Source organism: Microcebus murinus, chromosome 9 (genome assembly GCF_040939455.1).
Source record: "Microcebus murinus isolate Inina chromosome 9, M.murinus_Inina_mat1.0, whole genome shotgun sequence".
NCBI lineage: Eukaryota > Metazoa > Chordata > Mammalia > Primates > Cheirogaleidae > Microcebus > Microcebus murinus.
The window spans coordinates 5,332,645-5,355,651 of record NC_134112.1 but is presented as its reverse complement, the minus strand read 5'-3'; the positions used below and the strand labels follow the sequence as shown (position 1 = coordinate 5,355,651).

General features: G+C 48.8%; 1 protein-coding gene across 15 annotated transcripts in view; it reads left to right on the top strand.

The window, feature by feature from the left end:
• IKZF1 (IKAROS family zinc finger 1) overlaps positions 1–23,007 on the top strand; it is a 94,334-nt gene that overhangs the window by 46,117 nt on the left and 25,210 nt on the right. For 5 of the 15 annotated variants that reach the window (XM_012735989.2, XM_012735994.2, XM_012735991.3 and 2 more), the window contains exons 4-5: positions 12,569–12,628; positions 19,509–19,769. The exons of 4 other annotated variants lie outside the window; for them this stretch is intronic. In XM_012735989.2, the coding sequence (XP_012591443.1) occupies positions 12,569–12,628; positions 19,509–19,769 (321 nt within the window). 6 more of the 15 variants (XM_012735996.3, XM_012735992.3, XM_076006254.1 and 3 more) reach the window with 5 other exon arrangements.

Sequence of the window (23,007 nt, the reverse complement as noted above, 5' to 3'; positions counted from 1 at the left end):
GTGGAATGCACTGAGGTTTGTATAGAAGGGAAATAAATGTTCAGTGTCTGGGGCTTCCATGGCATGCTTGGATGGCTTCAGCATTACTTGTCACCGTCAGAAACATCATGCTGGGTAAGAACAATAAGTGACACGCAGAAATGCCATGCAGAACATATGCCCAGGAGGGTTCCCGTGGGACGCCTCAAAGGCAGAGTTGTGGGGAGGGGCGGGGTCTCAAGGGAAGGTGAAGGCAACGGGCCTCCCACCTCTCTCTGGGCAGCCCCGGCACAGCCTCCTGTCTCCAGCGAAATGACTGAGATGTCTGGCTGTCCTTCCCCTTGGGCAGAAACTCACAGAAGGGGAGAGGGGACAGGCACCTGTATAGTCAACGCCATAGTGAGCTGACAAAAGGATGAAAGCAGCGGGGAGGTGTCATGTGTGAGCAGGGTTGCGGCCCCGTGGGCCCCACCCTGGAGCCCAACAGCAGGATGCGCAGGCGCGTCTGCACCAGGTCTGCAGCCTCCCAGGGCCGCACCCCTGCGAACCCTGTGCTCGCGGGCAGCGTGCCGAGCGGCTGTGGTGGAGCTCTCGTCCAAAAGTTATTGGATCTGCAGTCTGTCTTAGTTTAAATCCATCCAGAGTTTAATGTGTTAGCTTGCAAAAAAGTTACAATAATAATAATAAATAAATGGAAAGAAAGGATCGTCAGAAGCTATCACTCAAATTCAAAGTCTCAAATTTTCAACAGATAATCAGTAGTTTCCTATAAGAACAATGATAGTTCTTGGGGTAGCCAACGTTACTCTTGGAAAATAAGGAAGAGGGAAACCAGTGCATTAATTTTAAAACCTGTGCTAGTGAGGAACGTCCCCTTTGAATTCAGAGGCCTCAGTGTGTGGGCTGGGCTGGAAGGCCTCCTGGAGGGGCCCCGCCTGCCACACGCCTGTGAAAATGCTAGATAAGGATTGTTTTCTAAGCAACCTCCAAACTCCTCTGGTGGGATGTCTTTGACTCAGAGCTCTGCCACCGGTTATCTCCACAAACAGAAAATGCCACAAACGGGTTAATTCACTTTGTGTTCTCGTTTTTCCCTAGATTCCGGGCTTTTCTCTCCGTGCCTGTTATCCTCTCTTAAAAAATATTTGAAGGTCCCTAAACTTATAAACCTGAATACATTTATGTTTTCTATTCTATTAGTCCATTTTTTGTCTCAGACTTAATATTAAGTTTTTTATTATGATGTAAGAAAGTTTTACTATGTTCTTACTCTTTAAATATAAGATGAAAATTACAGAATGGCCTACTAGAATTATCAGGAATTTCTGGATCTAGCACCGTGGAGGGGCAGGCGTTCAGGGGCACACTTGGGCGATCCCCCTTTGGCTGCTGGATTGCAACGTTGACTTGCTCCCCCCGCTCCGAGGCTGAGAACTAAGAGCTCATACTCTTTTAATAGTTTAATTTTGGTGCAAGAAAGGCTGTGTGTGTGTCTGTCTGTGTGTGCACCCGTGTGCTCTCACTTTGCTAAGCCACCCAACGCAATTCCTTACTCTTACTTCCCTTTCTGTCACTTCTCCATAATTCTTTGTATTTCGGTTGGGCTGGTATCTCGCGGTGGCTTCCTCTTTTCCTGCATTCCTATATTTCATTATTTGCCCTTGTTCCTCTTCTAGGCTTTTACAATACAGCCAGGAGGATGTGGAAACCCAGTTACAAGATGACACATGAGCGCAGTGTCACAATCGCTGTTCTAGGCCCTGCTCCTGGGGACCAGGGGGGACGGTGCATCTGGATGCAAAGGGAGGGGCGGGAGATCACGGGGTGGGGAAGGATGGACTGGAGAAGCTGGGGCTGCTGTGAGCTGGGTCTTGGGTTGCTGGGTGGTGGTCCTCTGAAGGCAGAGGGTGGCTGCCCCGACTGCAGACTGTGGGAGTAGAGGCTGTGGGTGCTGGTTTCTGCCTCTGAGCCCAGACCCCACAAGACTCAGCTGCCCGCAGACTCCAGCTCAGCTCCAAAGCCTCTGGCGTCTGCCCAGCCTGCCATCCCCTGCTCCCTAATCACTGTCCCCAGACTCTCTGAGCACCCCACCACCACCACTGCTGGCCCTCTTCCCACTCTCATTTTGAACATCACCCTTCTGGGAGACCATACCCTTCTAGGTGACTTCTAATAAGCCCTCCCCACCACAGCTCTGCCACGGGCACACCCTATCTTCCTGAGATCCAGGTCCTCCACGTGCTGCCATGTTTGCCCAGGGCTGCCGTGGCCGGCCCGTGCGTTCTGATGCTCTCTGCCCTCCTGCCACAGGCCGTAAGCTCCCTGGGCTTTGATGGTTTTTCTGGCTCCTCTCTGCTCTTGAGGCTTTGCACGCACATTTGTGGACTGTCCTGCCCGAATTGGAAGTGGTTCCTCCAGGGCTAAGTCATGTGGCTTATTCAGGGGGCCTCATTTCATAAACTCAAAGGGCTGGGACAGGCAGGTTTGCAAAGGCGTTCTGGCTTGGAGGAGGGGGAGGAGTGAGGGAAGCAAGGGGCTTTGGAGCTCTGTGAGCCTGGGCACGAGTCCCGGCTTTGCCACCCGCTCTCAGGTGGCCGTGGGCAGGACAGGTGACCTCTCCCAGTCTCATTTTTCTCGTTTGTAAGGTGAGGTAATATTTCTCTCTGAGGCTGCTTCAAGGATTAAAAGAGTGAATGCATAGGAAACATTTGACGTGGTACCTTCACCTCCTGAAAGCTCACAGACTTCATATGGGACAGCCGTGGGGACCAAGCAGCCTGCCTGAGATGGTCAAACTTCGCATTTCTGGGATTTTTTTAACTGGGAAGAATGCATGACCTAAACTGGTCACTTCCATATATTTCCCAGTAAATGGTTGTTGAATCATAAAACCAGAAAGATAGGAAAGAGAAGGAAGGAACTTCCCTTATTTCAAAAAAATGTTGCTGATGTGAAGGACAGGACTTTTGAGACACTTGAATCCTAAGAAACAGCTGATATGTACTAGGGAAAATGTGGCATTTGACGGTTCTTCCCAAGAGATGTGAGAGTTCGACAGAAGTGCCAGGAACTGAGTAACAAGCCCGTGTGAGGCGAAGGGGGTATAGCAGGGGCAGTGGAGCAGCAGCCAGCATGGCTTGAGCGCCTACTGTCTGCGGGGCCTGGGATCTCCGTTCTGTGGCTCTGCAGTCATATGGAGACGTGAGGCTGCATGTCATTCAGTGTCGCATGTGAGGAAGCCGAGGCTTGGCCATGTCGTGTGGTCCTCTCGGGCCCCAGAGCTACTTGGAGGCAGAGGAGGCCAGGAGCAGGCCTCCCTTCCACAAACCCATTTCCATAGCACCTTCTGGCAGCTGCAGGCAGCCTGCCGGGCCCAGTGCTCGTGAACAGCAGGGCTCTCTTGTGAGGGCTAACTAACGCATGCGCAGCATTGACAAAGCACAGTGCCTTTTAGAAAATAGTGGATGGGAGAGTAAGAAGGGAAAAAAGAAATGGGTAAAAAGCTTTAAAGAGTTATTTAAGAAAAGAACTATAAAAAGCAGTCTTTGGAGTCTGTTTTACCCAGGTTAGCAATAAGTGGGCCCAAGATTTTAAAGGCTTCAAGCATTCACACGTCCTGCCGAACGTGTCTCAGGGCCTCTGTGTGAGTGTATTGTCAAGATAAAGGATCCTGCCACGGCTCACGGCTCCTTGCCCAGAGATCCCTAAAAAGGAGTGCCTGTCAGTGGGAAATGGAGGGAGTTTCGTGTGACCGCTAAGGCTGGTAGAGACCCGACGTAAGCCCTGGGCGTCCCCTGCCCGTCCCCTCGCAGAGCTGGGAGTCTGGGGAATGTGCCCGGGGTAAGGAGCAGCTGATCTGGCGCTCAGAACAGTGGGGCTGCTGTCTGCCTGTCCGCATCGCTGTCCTTCTTAATGGAAAGTTGCTGTAAATGATAGTCTCTCCACCACCGAGTTGATTTTGCTGAGCTGGGTTTGTAAATATATGTGTAGGAAGGGTGACCTTGTGTGCATTTTGCACACGTGTGCACACACACGTGATCACTCATGTGTACACACATATGTGTGCACACCAGTTCACCGGGCCAGATGCATCCATCCCGGTCTACCTGCTTCGTTCCCAACTACTGCTCCCACAGCCGGCCCTTGCTGCCCTCCGCAGGCGGCCGGCTCAGCCACCGTCTGTCCTCTCTGCTCTTCACCACCACGGCCACTGCCTGGGCTGGTGCCCGGGAAATGTGCTTTCTGGGAGGAACACAGGAAAAACGACCCAGGCAGGAGCAAAGGATTCATCTCCACCTGTGGTGTGGCGAGTGACCAGAGGCCTGCTGGCACCGGGACTTCTCAGCACGACCGCTGTGTAAATGCCCCCTTAAAGGCCAGGGCCCTCTGACGGCACAGCGCGTGCAGGACTGTACCGTGGGCCGGGCACCAAGGGGTCGGGAGGGCTGTGTGAGACCGAGCTGTCCTTCCCGTCCCTCCGTCCCCCTCGTCTTTGCTGAGTCACCCTTTGCTTGGAATTCTGACAGGGACCCGTTAGGCTTCTGGCGGGGAGGGACAGCAGAGGATCCACCCTCCATGTGTCCTGGAGATTACTTTATCTCTGGTCTCCCTGAGCAGGGCCTGGGCTTCTGGAATCTTTGGGGCTGACGTGGTGCCAGTGCCGGAGACGGGAGGGAACGGCGGTGCGTGTCCGCAGAGCCGACAGGGCAGCCCAGTGCTCGGCCCCTGGTGTTCTCTGCAGCTGACCGTTTCGCTGGACGAAGGCGACAGCACTGGGCTCAGATGCCTCAGCCCTTTGGTGGCCTGTGTTCCCTCATTTGGGAGCAGGAGTGACGTACCCTACCCCTCAACAGTGTGTCAAATGCACAAGCAGTGAGCCTGTTTCAGGAAGCCAGGCCAAGCTCAACAGTCAAGGTATTTCCTGTAGTCTTCGGTCTTTCATTTTGCCAAACTCCAATTTACCCTGAGCGCAGCCGCTCAGCCTGCTGCTTCTGTAAGGGTGTGCTCCGGAAAACCACATCTGCAGCGAGTGCGCAGTTACGTCAGCAAAGCGCATGCGCCAACGGCCGGGCACAAGCGCGCGCTCTGTGGCCGCACGGCAGACGCCCGCCAGCGGCCGAGACCCTGGGTCCCACATCCCCTCCCGCCTCCTCCCGGCCCGCCCTCCGTGTGCCCGTGCACCAGCCGTGCGGACTGTGCCCGGCGCGCCTCTGCCCTGTGCCCACGGGGCCCAGACGTGGAAGGCGGCGCTCCAGACCCGTCCTGGGAGTCCGTCCGCCCACCGCGAGCCGGCATTCTCGCCGCAGCCGTCATTTCGCAGAATTTCCTTCCCTTGCCATTTTGGCCTGCAAGGTCCAGTGCAAATGGAATAATATTTGGAATGACAAAACAAAATTTAAGTTTTACTTATGTCCAGGCCCTCACACTGTGTCATCCTCCCACAGTCCATGACCAGGGCCTGTCTGTCTTATAATTATTTCTCCAGCAATCTTAATTTTCTTCAGCCCTCATTTATTGCCAGAATGTCCCCTTTTCTTCTATTTTTTTTAAAAATTTGAGCTGAGCTCTCTCACTCTATTTTTATTATTGGTTTTTCATTTTCTACCTTACACATGATTGTCCTTAAATTATAGGACTTGGAAGTAATTTCTAGAAACGTTGTCATAGTACTTCTGTCTACTTGATATCTTTGGAATAAGCAAATATGATTTTTACAAAAATAATAACATTTCTCCCAAAAAAGAATAAGCAACAAGGATATCACATCCCTTTTGTTTACCTGTTGAACGTTTCTCCCCAAATTGTGGTTACCCAGAGACCCCGGCCAGGAAGTCAGCTGACTGAGAAAGGGCCAGCAGGTGGGTGAGGGCACGCCAGTGACGGCGTCTGGGAAGACGGCAGGCGGCACCAAAACGAGGACTTGAAAGCTGGCCTCATAATGGAACCGTCATTTGAACCTGCTGTTCCCTCTCTTGTACGCTTTGGAAGAAAGTTTTTGTCCATTTCTCTTTTTCTAGGGAGTTTTTCTGTTCTCATTAATTCACTGTGAAGATTAGAATTTTGTTAATAAAACATAAATAAAATAGGACAGGCAGCCAGTTGTGCTACATCAAGAGCAAGGGGCGGAAATCAGTTCATCCCACCCTTCTCCTGAGCTCTCGCACCGACTGTCTGCTCCAGGAAGGAACTCCGACGGCTGGAATGGGAAGGAAAACAAAATGACTTTTTTTGGCCATGGTTGGCATGTCCCACCTGAAGCAACCAAAATTGTCCCTCGACCTGACAGTTGACGCTGAAACGCCGTGTTGTTAGCGAGGCCCTTAGAAAGGTCACCAGGGCCCCCCTCCTTGACGGAGTGCGTGCCTGCCAGGGGCTTCTGGGGCAGAAGGGCAGCTGCACGGTGAGGTCACCAGGGCACTTCCCTGAGGGCATCTGCCTTCGCGCCTTCACCTTCAGTGCTTGCCAGGCAGTATCCCATTGCTTTCCCCGTTTGAGAAACCTGGTGACTGTTGGTTGGGTGTAGCTAATCCCACAGGTCCTGAAGTCTTTGTTGACGAGAAGATGTTATCTGTTTTGCTTGTGGCTTTCTACTAAGAAAATAGCCACAGTACCCTTTCCTTGGTAGAGCCATCCTGCCAAAGAACTGGGCCCTTATAAGTACTATCATGAATCTTCCCACAAACCTGATGAAATAGATGTGATTATTCCCATTTGGCAAACAAGGAAACTGAGGCTCATAGCAGTTAGCACTTGACCAGTTGCACGTCCAACTGCCCTCTGGCCCTCAAGCTCACACCTGCCCCACGGTCTGGCTGCTTCTTCCTGCCATGAGTTGATGGGCCACTAATGTCACCTGCTGACTTGTGAGGTTCAGAGCCAGCCAGGGTGTGATGTAGCACAGGCCAAAGGAGCCCAGAGGACCCATTCGAGCAGAACGCCAGTCCATGTGTGCTCCGTTCACGGTAGCCTAGGAAGTACAACCCGAATAGAAGGATGGCAAGAAGGATTTGCCACTTTGCTAACTTGGTGGAAATGGACCCAGTTTCCTGGGATCCCCACTTGTAACCACCATAGGGGAAAAAATGCTTTCTGCCATGCACTCTGCAGCTTCCTGTGTACTGTGAGTGGATTCCTGACAAGGTTCAGCTATTCTGGCTATCTTCAGAAAGTAAGAGGCTTCTTAATTCATCCTCCGTACCATGAGCACCTTGTCTGGAGAGCAAGCAGGCAGCAGAGTAAGCCAAGTTCTGGTCAGTGGCAGCCTCTGTCTGAGTACAAAACTGGGCTGGAGACCATCCAGCTCCTGAACTGGGCACACATCCCAGGAATCTCCAAGGGAGGCGACAGGCGATAATCCCCGGAGAAGGGACAGATCCTGAACAGACACCAGGGACAGGCGATGGCGCAGGCCTGCAGGGTCTCCATGAGCAGCAGAGAGCGGGCTGTGAGGGGGAGCAGCTGAGCCTCTCTGTCCCACACCCGGAGACCTGGGGCCTGGAGGACGCATTCCTTGGGCCAAGGCTCAGTGACAAAGTGAGTACACGCCCCATTCAGTGGCAGCTGCAGTGTAGCTACAGATGAGGTGTGGTTTGTGAGATTTGTGTTGGTGTTTTTTAGCGTTTTTCCATAAGGTTCACCCCTGTGCTTATCGGAATAGTATTGTCTGCTGAAAGGTTCGTTGTCCTGATTCTCCAGTTTGGGGAAGGGGGTGAATTTTGACACAGGACTGCAGGACTGGAGGTTTTTGTCTCATGATGAGAGTGCAGACCTGTGGAAGGAGCCATGACCCAGTAAGAGCAGCGTTGAGGACAGTGACATTAGTGCAATGGGCAGGGTAGACCGAGAGGGAGCCCGAAAGCGAGGTCCCCATGAGGCAAACAACCGCTCACGTGCGGGACGGTGGACAAGAAGCGCGGGCAGGATGTGGTGCGGCCGGGCTGCCTAGGCCGGCTGATGGCAGCGGCTCCGTGGCTGTGCCGGGATGCCATGCCATGGAAAACAGCAGGAGACTCAGGGACAATTTGGCTTTGTCAGGTGAGAGTGGCAGGAGCCTCGTGTGGGTCAAACGCACGGAAGCGAGATGGAGCATCGCCACACGTGTGGGGATGCAAGGAGAGTGGGGTCTGGCGGAGGAGGAGGATTTGGATTGGGTGCTCGTGTGCCGGCCTGGGCCGCACGGGCAGTCTATGCGGACAGGGCCCTGGGAGCCCATGGCCGGGGCCCTGGGCCTGTTTCTGCTAGGCTCCCGTTCTGAATGGTGCATGCCTGCTGGGCGGAGGGTTCTGTGCTGGGGGCCGTGCAGTAACCCGGGCTGGTAAGACACAGCAGGCCCCTTGCTGTCTGAATAGAAGGAGCTGATGGAGCGAGGAGGAGAAACACCACAGCAGGGCTGCGACTATCGGGGCAGAGGCAGGACCGCTGGGGAGTCTCCAGTCACCGAGGAGCTGCGGTGTGCAGCATCACACCTGCCCGCACTGCTGGCCCGCCTGTGCTGCGGTCCGCTGGGGGCTTGCTTGCACTGTAGCTGCGGCTCCCGCGGCGCTGGAGCAACAGCGCCTTCCCGCAGCGGCAGCCAGCGGGCCTCGGTTCGCGTTCTCGTTCCCAGGGAAGGCCCTGAGCCCCCACTGCAGGGTGGTCTCAGAACACATGTATCCGTCCACAGAATGTCTAGGTTTGGAAGGATTTTCACAGCATCTGGGTTTGGTGCCCATTCGGGATTTAACTAGCACCCTCGGGAGCGAGGCCCGCGGTGCTGTGTGGGGCGCCGGGTCCTCCCCTCCACCTTCGCCTTGCTTCCCTCCTGGCTCTCACTGCTCGGTCACGGGTGGGGTGCCCTCCCACAGACAGCTGGCTGGAGGCATTGCCAAGGCCACTGCGACCGCACTCAGACGAGCGAACGTGAGACTAGTGATCTGGCAGTGACTGGCAGGGTAGGATGGCTTAAAGAATATGTGCAAAAGTCCAACTAGAGCATGTTCCTAGATTCACTTAAACACAAATCTAAATGTGTTTGCCCTCCCCAGAAAGGTGTCAGTGTTCTTCTTGGACTTGAAAGTGGAGCAGATCTCCTCCCTGTTGTTTTGAACATCTCAAGTATGTTCCACCTCTCCCTAAGGTGACAACAGCAGAAGAAGTTGATAATCATATGCACAGCTAAATGAAAACTGAAAAGTGTGGTTTGCGGGCATTTCATTTTTTTCCCATAATGTTCATCAGTTTGGCAATCTGAATAAGATTCCGAATCTGGGGTGTTCACAGCATTTTATATGAAAATATGCATGACAGTTTGGGGAATAGAAATTCCTGCCAAATGAGTTAAAATTACTTTTGATAAAAAGAATGTATTTCAGAAATTTAGAAAATTAGAAAAACATTTAACACTTTTTAAAATCTGTGCTCTTTTATAAAACAATGGCCTGAAATTTGAGATGGAATTTAGATGAGTGAGAAGAAGGCTGAGAGTTAGTCACTGAGGGATGACTTCCGTGACACCACAGTGGCTGCTTCTCCCGGCCAGCGAGAGCCGGCTCAGAGGCAGGGCTGTCTCCTGGGCACGTGGCGTCTGCGCCTGCACATCCCCACACGAGTGGCGCGCAGGGCTGCGGGGCCTGTCCACAGCTCGCCACAGCACGCGGGACACCGTCAGTCTGCACAGCCCGGGCCAGCAGCTGGCGGGGCGTGAGGAGCTGTCAGGGACCACTGTGCACACTGGCCTCCCCTGTGCTTTGTTCAGCCGCCTGCCCTCACGGTGGGGCGAGGAATGCCAGGCTCAGCTGCTGGGCCCCTGAGGGCCACAAGGGCAGAGCTACAGAGGCCCTGTGGGCACACCTTCCCAGTCATCGGTTCCTTGGTTGGTAATCAGTTCACTGTCTGGGGGACTCTGTTGGTAAGTGCACCGTTCCTCCCCATGTCCCATTGCAGGTGAGGGCGTGTATGTGTGTGTGTGTGTGTGTGTGTGTGTGCGCACATGCCAGCACACTTAAGCATGTACATGCTTCTGCAGCTGCAGCAGCAAACACACTTTGCATCGTCACTCAGGCACCATAAACACAGCTTCCACAAGGACTCTGCTACCCAAAGAAGCTTACATGGAGAGAATGTGCATTTTGAATTCTGATTATTATGTGTTAACTAGGTGTCTCAAATTTGCAAATGTACATGCTAACCACCAAGACAGCAAATTCCAGAACTTTCTCTGAGCCCCAGTTTTCTTGGTAAAATGTTAATAATGCCTGCCTCACAGGACAACGTGGGGATTAACAGCTGCTTGTGGGAAGTGCTCCATAGTACCTGGCATTTATAAAGTGAGTGACTACCACGAAATACTGGACTTTAGCATAGAACAGGCTGTTTACACATTTCCCTGTTGTGCATAATTACCTGTCCTTCTAGAATAACATACACTCCTTTTTCTAAACTCAGAAGTTGTATGGGGCCAGGCATGGTGGTTCACACCTGTAATCCTAGCATTCTGGGAGGCTGAGGTGGGAGGATGACTTGAGGTCAGGAGTTCCAGACCATCCTGAGCAAGAGTGAGACCCCGTCTCTACTAAAAATAGAAAAATAAGCCAGGTGTGGTGGCACATGCTCGTAGTCCCAGCTACTCAGGAGGCTGAGGCAGGAGGATTGCTTGAGCCCAGGAGTTTGAGGTTGCTGTGAGCTAGGCTGATGCCACGGCACTCTAGCCTGGGCAGAATGAGACTCTAGCTCAAAAAAAAAAAAAAAAGAAGTTGTATGCATGAACATGGATGGTACAGGCACGAGAGTGAGTTCTTATTAATTCAGCTTTACTCTGGGGATATGGAACAAACTGATAGCTAAAGCTATATTTTGCTTTTTAAACTTTTTGTAATTTTTAGGGAACCAAGTATTTAGGACAAAAATTAACAAACTACTTTGAATTACGCTAGGCAAAGAGCTGATTCTCTTGAAAAGTGATTAACCTGTAATGTCTAATAGTGTATTGCAATATTCTTTATATTAAATGGCGAGTGGAGAGTGTCCTGGCAGAAGTTGTTATTTCAAGGCTTAGTCTTTGATTACCCAAGACCGCACAGCCCACACTTTCTGGTGGTGACACCAACGTTAGACACGTGTGTTCACTTACAGTCTCTAAGCTTTTTTACTCCTCAGTACACTGGTGAACATGGTACCTCCCCCTGCTGCGGTCATCGTCACGCATGTGACGGGTAACAGCTCTGGCCTCAGGGGTGAAAGGTATATTTGAAAGTTCACTTTCAAATCATAAGCACCATGTGGACATTGTCACCATTATCAGGTGTATCTCAGTGTTTTGTTATTTCTTCAGAGAGTTTCAGACCCTATCACCTGTTGCCCTATTTTCAAGTGGCAATTGATACTTACCCTTTAAACCACCTTTGCCTTTTCTCCTAGTAGCTGAGATAGGAGAAGCCCCATCATGCAGAATAACTGAGGTCAGAGGGTTTGTGGAAGGGGAGAGCGCTCCGTGAAGACAAGGACGCAAAGGTTACCGTGCACCTGGCTGTGCAGGCCAGCAGGCACATCCGTGCAGGGCAAACCCACTCGCAGTAGCTCTGTTTGATGGGATTCATGGCGTCGGCCTTATCCGTTAGGTTTGAACTGTCAGCAAACAAAATGAATAGATGAAGAGGAAGGGTTTGCTAGGAGATAATTAAGCAAGTCACTTCAAGAAACAGCTTTGAAAGTGTCTCCTAAACTGTGTTTGCCCATTATCCCAATAATTTATTAAGTTTTTCATGAGGAAAAAGGGAGGCTCTGTGGTCAGAGAAATTCGGGAAAAACTGTTTAAGCACAGTTCAAGAGGTCTGCTTCCTGCAGGTCACTTTGGAGACTTTATTACTTAGTGTCTCATCCAACAAGATTAGCTCAGCAGCTGCACTGCGCACGTGACTCTGACAGGCAGCGGGCCGTGGCCCTCGGAAAGAAGCCCGTGCGCGGCGGGCGAAGGCGCGGCCCTGCGGTCTCAGGAAGCAGGGCACGCCGGGAGCTGAAAGAGAGCCCGGGCGGGAGGGCGTGAGGCGTGGTGGTGCCGATGCCAGCCGCTCAGAGGACCGCTCGCAGCACGGCCGCTCCGCTTGGGGGTGGGGAAGACATGACTTTTCCCTACCCAGGGGTTGCATGAACATTTTCCGATTTTGTATAAACACTTTCTAAGAAGAAGCTGAATGGAGAACGAGTTCGATGCGGTCGGCTCATTAAGAGACCCTGTTTTGTGGAGATGCGTGCTCTCCAGGAGACGCCCGTAACGAGGCCGGAGTCTTGGGCCAGTTCTGCCGAACGGCTTCTCACAGTTCTAGAATGTTTGGGTTACCGCCTCTAGGGTGCTGGACCCATCAGTGCTTGCTCTCAACTGCCCATATGATAAAATGCTGTGATCCAAGACCCGGGGATTCAGCCTATTTCTGAGTGGTCACTTTTCTGTTGCCTATACGAGGGCCAATTATACAGCAGATGAGTAGCTAAACGACGGTTTTGAGCAATAATATGTGTTTTTTTAAAAAAAATAAATAAAGCTTTCTGTTAAGCTCTTACTATATCTCTCTAATGGTATCACAAACCAGCTTTCTTTCTGCCTTCTTTATTGCAGTTACATATGGGGCTGATGACTTTAGGGATTTTCATGCAATAATTCCCCAATCTTTCTCTCGTAAGTATATGCTTTGCTTCTAGAACATAGAAATATGTGTTCATTTCATACTCAGTTTCCATCGTGTAAATATTGTGAGTGCATGTTCCTGCATGAACACTTTCCTTCACACTTGAAAAAAGGAGATAAATCAAATATTTACCATTCTATTCATTAAATATCTACCATCAGGGACACCATTTATATAATGAAATACACAAGTAAGGTTTAGGCAGTTGAGCAATGTACTCAGGAGTAGGGCAGTGGGGTAACAGTAAGGGTAGGAGTAAGAATAGTACCAATGGGATTGTTACTCTGCAGATGCTATTGGGCCGTTGTGTTACTAGTGTTGTGGTTATCTCCTTTCCATTGAGTGTGAGGATAAAATGGCCATACTTCCTGTCACCATCAAACAACATAATATGGTTTCGAGATAATTTTTACACTTTTGTGGGACAGGGGAAAAACACATACCCCCCATGTGCTGCTCTGGAGTATTAATTTCAGAACTGAGAAGAGAAAAATCACAGGCTCCCAGGCGTCAGTCTGGTGCTCGCTGCATGAGCAAGCACACTGTCAGTGCTGGGCGCAGACGGGACCTTCTCTGATCTGAGCTGTTAAACCAAAAACAGATGTTAATTTCATTTTTCTTTTTTAGGTATTGAGAGCTGATAAATGATAAATTCATTTGGGCAACACCCTTGAAGGAGTGTCGTAAAGAATGAAAAGTACTTTTTAAAATTGCATGGAGAGCTGAATATTTAAAGTCATGCAAGTTGTTAGCCCCCCTTAGGACTTAGGCCTTCAGAACCTGGATTAGTAAATTCTCTAATATTATAAAACAGCATCAGAAAACAGTTTGTGTTCATTAACACTATAACAGTCATGACTCAGACTCTAATTTCGAAGGTATCAAAAACAGTTTAGGCTTCTAACATCCTGGTTATCAAAAACTACCTGGTATCTAAAGGATTTAGCAGTGTCAGTCTAAGTATACCCCTTTTCTCACAAACTAAATTGACTACTCTTCCAAATATAAAATTCATAGAAATCTTTCTCTTACTGATACTCCTTTGATTCCACTTTAAAACAATAGCTTGATATTTATTTCTGTGAGATATATATGTATGTATATGTAAATGTTGATATATGTATATATGTATAAATGTGTGCTTATGTGAACATAGAAAACATTATGGTACTAGGACAGAGAAATGGTATTGATTTTGAGATGAACAATCATACTGTTGAAATGTTTTGAGAAGTTAAATGCACTTAAGAGTAAAATAATGTGTTATAAGACATATTTTTGTTAAGTGGAGGAGGGTGTAGGCCGGAGCATACTGACTATAATGTTAAAGCAGATCCTTCGGTGAAAACTTCAGTCTGTAAAAATCGCTGCATATGAAGAAGATATATTTGGAGTTTTTAAAACATAGATGATAATGTATTTTTGATATACCTCATATATATGTTAATAGATGTGCTGATGAGGTATCAGTGTCTCCCTTTCTCTCCCCACTCCCCACAGTATTCACACTGTAATCTCCTGTTCACACTAATGGCCCGGAGATCTCCAGGACTTCCCCACCCCAACAGCAACCAAACTGTTCTTGGCCAATATCGCCACCATGTGGTCACAATGGAGAATTGCCCTCTTTGCCCCTTCACACCTCTTTTCTTCCTTCTCAAAAATTAAAAACAGCCTTTTTGACCTTTTCTACCTTCTTTATTCCAGTTTGTGTCCTTAGGTACCTGAGGTAAATGTCTACATGTTTATAACTTGTTCTTCTTTTATACTTTTCCTTTCTTCTCTTTTGTCTTTCTTTTCTCTTCCCCACTTCTTTCCATTTAAAGGCATTAGAGAAAAACATTTCTAATCATGTACCTTGACAAAAAAACTCTACATTTTAAATGCTATTAAATTATAATAAACCTTTGACCTTTGGTCCATTGACCTTTAATATGTCTAAAAGTTTCATAAGTCTCTTTTAGAGGCAACACAAAAACATACATATAAATCTCCTCTTCATCTCAAATTTTCATTTAATTACCATGATTCAAGATACATTGTAAATGTTTTTTGTCATTTGATTTTTACTTGCTAGTCACTAGTGTTGCAAGACTATGTTTGTGTTACATTTTTTATTTAAAATGCTGAACATTTCAAGCTCACATGGCCCAAACTCATACTGGAGTGCTATTTCAGACTATCTTTTCGATGGAGAAATGCACTCTGAGTACCAAACATTTACTTTTCCAGTAAATGGAAAAGTATTCTAAAAAGGAAAAGGAAATGAAGAGGAAACATAACCCATTTGTAAGGTGAGGACTGCCAGTGTACATTATACCTATGCATTAAACAATGATTAATTATTTGTAAGTGCATATAACACTTGGCAGCAAATTCAGGCCTCTGAGTTCCTGTTGGCCTCTGAGTTCCTTGGAGTCTCCAGGTTCTTCAATTCTAAATTTGTCAATAGATTCCACCTTATATTCATGGGCACAGGGTCTCTCTCAGGACTGTTATGTAACTAATAAGATTGAAGTCCTCTAAGATATGACAGTAAAATTTTAATTTTTCCTATTTGTAAATAGCATCTTGGAAGGAAAGTAGTTTTTGACTGGGGGTTTGAAAACACCCACTCTTAATATAAGTCACGTTTATTGCATAATAAAATTGGGCCCCTGTCCATCATCTCTTAGTCAGTGGAAGAGCCCAGGGCGGGCCTGAGCCAGAGTGTTCTGGGGGAAAGAAACTGACACGTCTCCATTTCACGTTGTATATTTAATCAGCTCAGTTCAGCATCGTACTGAGCTCAACATTTTTTTAAGTAGTAGGGGAGTTTACAAAATATTTATAAGTATATTCCCTGTATTCAGGGAGAGTGCTCCATTCATGGAAACAGCAGCACAGCTAAGCAGTTCCAGGTCCAAGTTAGTGGAGGAGTTGGAGGGTTCAGGTGTTCAGACAGTGCCAGTCAGCTTGAGCCCTGGCTAGCTCTCCGTGGGACGAATCCATGGGGCCAACCCAACACAATCAATGCAAATTAGGGGGAGACTATTTCACAGAATGAATTTGGGGACAGGTTTGATTTAAGGATTGTTATGAAGCAAATGAAAGGACTCCTCACGTGACATGCTGAACAGAGTACACTGGGAGCCTTGCATACCCCTTTAGCCTTGCATACCTATGTTTAATGCATAGGTATAATGTACACTGGCAGTCCTCACCTTACAAATGGGTTATGTTTCCTCTTCATTTCCTTTTCCTTTTTAGAATACTTTTCCATTTACTGGAAAAGTAAATGTTTGGTACTCAGAGTGCAGTATGAGACTGCCGGGAGGTGGGCGGCTTCAATAAATGCCCATCATCTGTCCCAAACTCCTCCTTCATTAGTGGAAGCAACCACTGGTGCCATTGCTTCTGCAGGTGGATTTCGAGATCTTAATAAAGGGTCTGTGGAAACCCATACCCACCTGCCGAGCCTCCCCGTGAGTGACGTACACACTGCCATTGACGGGCCACACACCACATGTTAACTTCTTCTAGGTAAAGGAAAGGGCCCTCGGAGGCCTTGTCTCGCTCCTGGAGGGGGCATGTTGGCGGAGGCCGTCCACGGGACCACGGGGGTGCAGGCCCTGAGACCAGGGCGCCTGCCAACCTCCAGGGCCTGCCCTCTGCCTGCCTGTGCAGAGGACTCCCGCGGCAGGACCTCCTCCTTCATTTATCTCCCAGTCGCCTCTTCTCAATGCCTTCTCTTCGCTTTAGAGCCAAACTGGGGAGGCGCTGACCTTGCTTGGCCTGGCGCGTCTCTCCTGGCTGCTCCTGCCCAGCCTGGGCCTTTGCTTTCTCTGAGCAGGCGTGTGCAGGGCCCTGGCCATTCCTTGCAGGGTTTCTGTCCCAGGACTTCCTTTCCTAGCCGCCCGCTCCGCCTTGCTTGCCCATTTCACAGGAGGCACGGTCAGGGGCCAGTGCCAGGGACTCGGATCTCGGTCCGCGCAGGACACCAGAACCACTTCTTCAGCCATTCCTTCCTTCCAGCCACATCACCGACTGGGCTCGCCTTCAACGAAAACCCCAGAAACCTTTTGCACACGTGCACACGGGGAGCCTAGACACCCTCAGCTTGAGCATGTGTTTTCCATTTCACTGGACCTTACATCATAACTATTAGGTTTCAACTTTTGAGATCCAGTCTATATTTACAGCTTGGCTCCCGCCATTGCTGCAGCCCTGTGACACAGCACCAATGGAATCACAGTCTGCTCCACTGTGCTCCAGAAAGGCCCGATCTCATTTTAAAAACCACAAGATGGATGATTAGAAATAATCCCAGGTTAAGGAGTGCACAGATCTTTGCAGCTTCACCATGTGTCCAGGGAAGGCTGGTGCAGACACTGGACAGCAATGAGGGCCTAGTGAATTCGCTTCCACCCAAAAAGATACACAGCCCCTACCTGAGAATGTGGATTCTAGAGAGCTGAGCAATAATTAAGCATCCTTGCCTGAATGGCCAACCTGTATCCTGTATCTTCCATGTCTCTTGTCTCTGGCAGGTGGCGAGGTCAGGTCAGCGGGAGGCTGTGTGGGTGCAAGGTGCTGGGCCCTGATCTTCAGAGTCTTGCAGGGAAGCACACTGGAGAGTCCCCACTGCTGGACTTCTCAGTCTGCCTTAATGCCAGGATCTGGTGGGAAAAGATGGGGCCACGGTTCAGCCTGGAGGTACATCCTCACTTCTGGGCTCCACCACGGAGGCTGTGGCCCATGTTCTAGTTAATTTATCTTATTCCTTTATTTGTGTGTCTTTTCTCCGAAGAGCTAGTAGGAAAACACCGGCAGGCAGGCAGCCCTCCGTACCCATGGGCTCTGCATCTGCAGATTCCACCAACTGTGGGTTGGAAATACACTCGGATATGGAGGGCGGACTCTTCACCTGCAGGTTCCAGGGGCCACCTAGGGGACCTGAGCACCCGCAGAGTTGGTGTCTGTGGGTCCTGGAAGCAATGCCCTGCGATCCTGGGGGACATCTGGATAGTGGTAGGACTGTGCGGCTGGAGCCGGGCTGCCTACAGTACCTCCCAACCCTGCCACTTCCTAGCTGTGGGACCTTAGAAAGGTTTCAGCCTGTCTGTGCCTCAGCTTCTTCAGATGTAAAACAGGACAGTAATAGTTCTTCCCTTATAGAGCTGTCGTGGAGGTTAAACAGCCGTGTGCTGGCATGTGGTGTCGGGTGGACAGCGCCTCACTCCATGGGATAGCTGCATTGGGACTGCCAGGGTGTCAGCACATATGGCCGTTGACACAGGCAGCCACTGGTGCATGGCTCCGCCTGCCATGTCCCCTCACTGTCCCCCCTAACTTCCCGTGTGTCAACTCTGATGGGCTAGTGCTATGGTGGGTCCCGTTTTTCACAGATGAGAAAATCTTGCCCAAGATCTCAGAGCTTCTGAATAGTAGACTGAGATTCCACACCAGGTAGTTCGATTTCAGTGTCTGGACTCCAGATCTCCAGATGAGAAGACTTTGTTGAATAAAACAAATTCAGAGTGTTATTAACGAAGTTGGTTACTTAAAATAGCTGTTCTCAATCCCGAGTGTACATTAGAATGCCCTGGAGGGCTCATTGACACAGATCGCTGGGCCCACTCGGGGTTTCTGAGCCAGCAGGCCTGGGGCGGCCCCAGCAGTCTGGACGTCCAGCAAGTCCTTAGGGGTTGCTGACGCTGCTTCTCCAGGGACCACCCTCTGAGCACCATTGGTTGAAGATATCGATAGAAAATTATGCAGTCTTGATTGTCATCTATCTCATTGACTATTTTACTTGGCAAAATGTACCTACTTTTACTTTTTAGTCTGTATGAATGATGATTAAAACGATGGCTTTGGGGGCTAACTGCAGGCTCTGCTAGTCCTTACTGTGTTGGATTCACCCACTCGCTGTCAGTGGCTCAGAAGCACGCAAACGAAATGTCTCTTATTTTCTCTAGGAAGAAAAATATGCAGATGACATCATTCCCCTACATGTGACTTAGAGGAGACAATGACACAGAGTAAACAGTGGTGGTTGTACACGTAGACACGGCAGTCCACCCCCCCCACACACACACACAAGCATCTTTCTCCTTGAAAAGCTCTTCCAGAAATGGTGCAGTCATAAACTATCCCAAATAACCTTCAGCAAAAGGGAGAAATGTAAGAAATGACACCCCTCCTTGGGAACACAGGATTCATTTACGCCACTGCAAGATAAAAGGGAATTAGAATGGTCGCGAGCCGAAGAGGCAGAAGGGCCTCCAGGAGTCGCGAAGGGCCCTGTGGAGGAACTCTGAGTGTGGGATTGCTGAGCTTTGTCCCAAAGTCCCCGCCTGTTTACATGAAATGAGAAAAGGAAATTTTTCAGACTTGGTGACCACTATCTTAGGGATTGTGCCAAACAAGCTCACACGTCCTAGCGAGTTGGCTCGTGTGACCCAAGCAGTGCTCACCCTCGAGGCAGGGCGCTCATCTGGCAGGCGGGGGTAGGGTCTGCCTCAGACCCCTCCTGAGGCTCCACAAGGCTGTGGATCGGTGACCTTAACCTGCTTAAAGTGAGGGCCCGACTCTGAAGTGTGGATTTGATAAACAGCTTTTTCAAGCATTTTCAGACACTCGCCATTCGGGTCTGTCGAGAGGGCTGGCGGGTGTGCCCTCCAGCCTGCACCCCCGCCTGTCCGGGGCGTGCCGCAGAGCCCGTCCAGGCTGAACGCAGGGCAGCTCGGCCCGCACCCCTTTGGTATATGCCAAGAACGTCTGTTTAGTAGCTCGCCGCATTTATTTGATTGTCTTTTTGCTGCTATGTTGTTTTGTTGTGGTTTTTTTGCAATGTCACTGAGTGGCCTCCTGTATTGTGTCTTTCAGCCGGTAATGTTAAAGTAGAGACTCAGAGTGATGAAGAGAATGGGCGTGCCTGTGAAATGAATGGGGAAGAATGTGCGGAGGATTTACGAATGCTTGATGCCTCGGGAGAGAAAATGAATGGCTCCCACAGGGACCAAGGCAGCGCGGCTTTGTCGGGAGTTGGAGGCATTCGACTTCCTAACGGAAAGCTAAAGTGTGATATCTGTGGGATCATTTGCATCGGGCCCAATGTGCTCATGGTTCACAAGAGAAGCCACACTGGTAAGGCCGGGAGCAGTTTTTCTTTAGTGGCCTGGAGAAAGTCTGTGGGGTGATGGAGGAGGAAGGTCCTGTCTTCCGTGAGGGTTCTGAGCATGTTTCCAACTGGCTGGCCACACAGGTGTTGCAGGTGCCCGGGCCAGCTGGTGCTGAGTTATGGTGTTCTCCTCAAACAACATCTGAAAGGACTTCCCAACACATACCAACTCAGCCGTGTAAATAAAACAAGGTAAAAGTGACCAGATCAGATGAGAAGTCTGTGGAGGGCCTGATATATGCTAGACAAACAGCCTGGGCTGCACCCTTAGGTTGCCCGTGCTAAGTGGTCCACCTCCAGCGAAACAAAACAAAGAATATTGATACAGCAAAACCTTCTCCTCAGAGTTCCCACTGAGAAACCATGAGTAATGTATGTGTTTTAATTTCATTCAAACTCACAGGGCTTGGCTTTTAGAAACATTAGCAAATGGTGGAATAGCAGCAAAACTGAGTTTCTCAGAGGGAGCATGGATCAGCTTTCAAAGGGCTCACCCTCTAACAGGTGACACTTCAAATCGGATAGTTTGGTTGCCACTAGTTTTCATCTCAATTGATAACAAAAATTTCATGCCAAGACCCCTGTCTTTTTGAAAGATTTACTGGAGGCTTTCAAAGTGTAAGTGATATTCCACATCACAAAAGGCATATGGGCAATCTAGTGTCAGAGAGCTGTGCCCAGGCTCACAGGGTGTTCTCTCTCCGGGTGCGGGAAGCAGGCTCCTCTCCCAATCTCAGTTGGCCGCACCGTGCCTGCTGCACGCGGCCCTGATAGTTCGTCATGTTGATGGAGCAGTCACAGGCTTGTCCAGCAGGACTGTTGAGTCACCACCACTAATGGTGCTAAGGGTCTTGAAAATAAAATATTCATGGTACACATTTTACCTTTAACTGTAGGCAGGAGGTTTCCTCTGAATTGAACAGAAACTTTTCTTTGTGTGGGAAGCTGCCCTAAAAGTGGATAAAATACAATAAATTCACCAATTCTAGTGGTCACTGAAAGCTTGGCCTTAAAACCTGGAGACCCTGAGCCATCCTTGCCGGGAACTGGCTTGGGGGCTCTCATAGGACTAGCGTCTGCCACTGCAGTACCTGGGGGGGGGGGGGAAGAAGATGAAAAGTGTACATTAGAGACCTAGCAGATTCCATAGGATATCTCAGGAAAGTGAGGAAGATGACTTGAAAATCAGAGCCTTGTGTGCTGCTTATGTGGGGCCAAAAAATATATGTTCATCAAAAATTAAGCAGGAATTCAGAAAATTTGTTGAGCAAAAAAATCTGTGGAAAGCAATATGGAGATACCTTAAAGTGATACAAGTGAATGTACCATTTGATCCAGCAATTCCATTGCTGGGCATCTACCCAAAAGATCCAATGATACTCTACAAAAAAGACACCTGCACTCGAATGTTTATAGCAGCACAATTCATAATTGCAAGGCTGTGGAAATAGCCCAAGTGTCCATCAATCCAAGAATGGATTAATAAAATGTGGTATATGTATACCATGGAGTACTATTCAGCTCTAAGAAACAACAGTGATATAGCACATCTTATATTTTCCTGGTTAGAGCTGGAACCCATACTACTAAGTGAAGTATCCCAAGAATGGAAAAACAAGCACCACATATACTCATCAGCAAACTGGTATTAGCTGAGTAGCACCTAAGTGGACACATAGGTACTACAGTAATAGGGTATTGGGGAGGGGAGAGGGGAGAGGGGGCGGGTATATACATACATAGTGAGAGACATGTGCACCATCTGGGGGATGGTCATCCTGGAGAATCAGACTTGTGGGGGGAGGGGGGAAAGGGCATTTATTGAAACCTTAAAATCTGTACCCCCATAATATGCCGAAATAAAAAAAAAGATAAAGCTAAGTTATTAGAAAATACAGATATTTGTGGGAGTGTGATTTTTACATTTGAGTCAAGGCAGTTTCCAAAATGATGTATTCCACTTGTAATATGTCCAGAAAATAATACATAAATTGATTTTCAATATGTATCTATCTTCAATAAAAGTTCAACTTCTTTTTCTTTCATTTTTTTTATTTCAGCATATTATGGGAGTACAAATGTTAAGGTTACATATATTGTCCATGCCCCCCACCCCCCTCGAGTCAGAGCTTCAAGCATGACCATCCCTCAAACGTTACAAATCTCACTCATTGTGTTTGTATGTACCCATCCCCTCCTCCCCCCTCCCACCTGCCCGACACCTGATAAATGTTACTCCTATATGTCCACTTAGGTGTTGATCTGTTAATACCAATTTGCTGGTGAGTACATGTGGTGCTTGTTTTCCCATTCTTGAGATACTTCACTTAGTAGAATGGGTTCCAGCTCTATCCAGGGAAATACAAGAGGTGCTACATCACCATTGTTTCTTAAAGATGAATAGTAAAAGTTCAACTTCTAAAATTTGGCAAACTTTGCTCTTCCTAATGTTCCCTAATCCTCAAATTACCCAGTGAAATAGGCTGATCACATCCAGCGCTAAGTGAAGTGAGCCCGACAGCAGTCCGCCCCCTTCTGTATGAGGGGACATCGGCGGGGAGGGAGGCCACCTGTGTGGGCACGCGCCAGGCCCCGCTGGCGCCCGTGGGCACAGACCTCACCCCGCGTCACTGTGCTGCTACTTCCTGTGGAGCCTGACTGTACTGTGGAAATTCTCTTACACGAATATTTGATAAGTGAATCAAATTCTGGCATACTAAATTGCCAAAATATAATGACTACTTGCCTTGATAAAAAGGATAATTACATTTAATGAATGAACCTGCCAAATACAGACACGCAGGTTGGTACCTGCTGTTTGCCGCTCACTTCTCCCAACAAGTAGCAGCTAGGTGCCCCATAAACACCAAGACACTGAGGTTTTCGCTTACGGAACAAATAACTCCCAGAAATCGATTTTATAGTTCCTGCCTTGCCCTTTATTTAAAAGAAAAACAAAACACCTGAAACAATGAACTCATGGATTGTCTTTGTCATTCATTTCCATTTGCATAAATATAGAGGGTCACAGGTAGACAGAGCAATGCGTGGTTTGGCCAAACTAGAGTTGAATAACTAACTGATCATGCTAGAAAGGTTTTCATTTTCCTGGGATCTGAGTGAATATGTTAGAAAAGGTGTGCTTTCTGAGTTCTCTGTTTTAAACGTTTCTAGAGCAGTGCTTCTTGAAACTTCTCAAAAGGC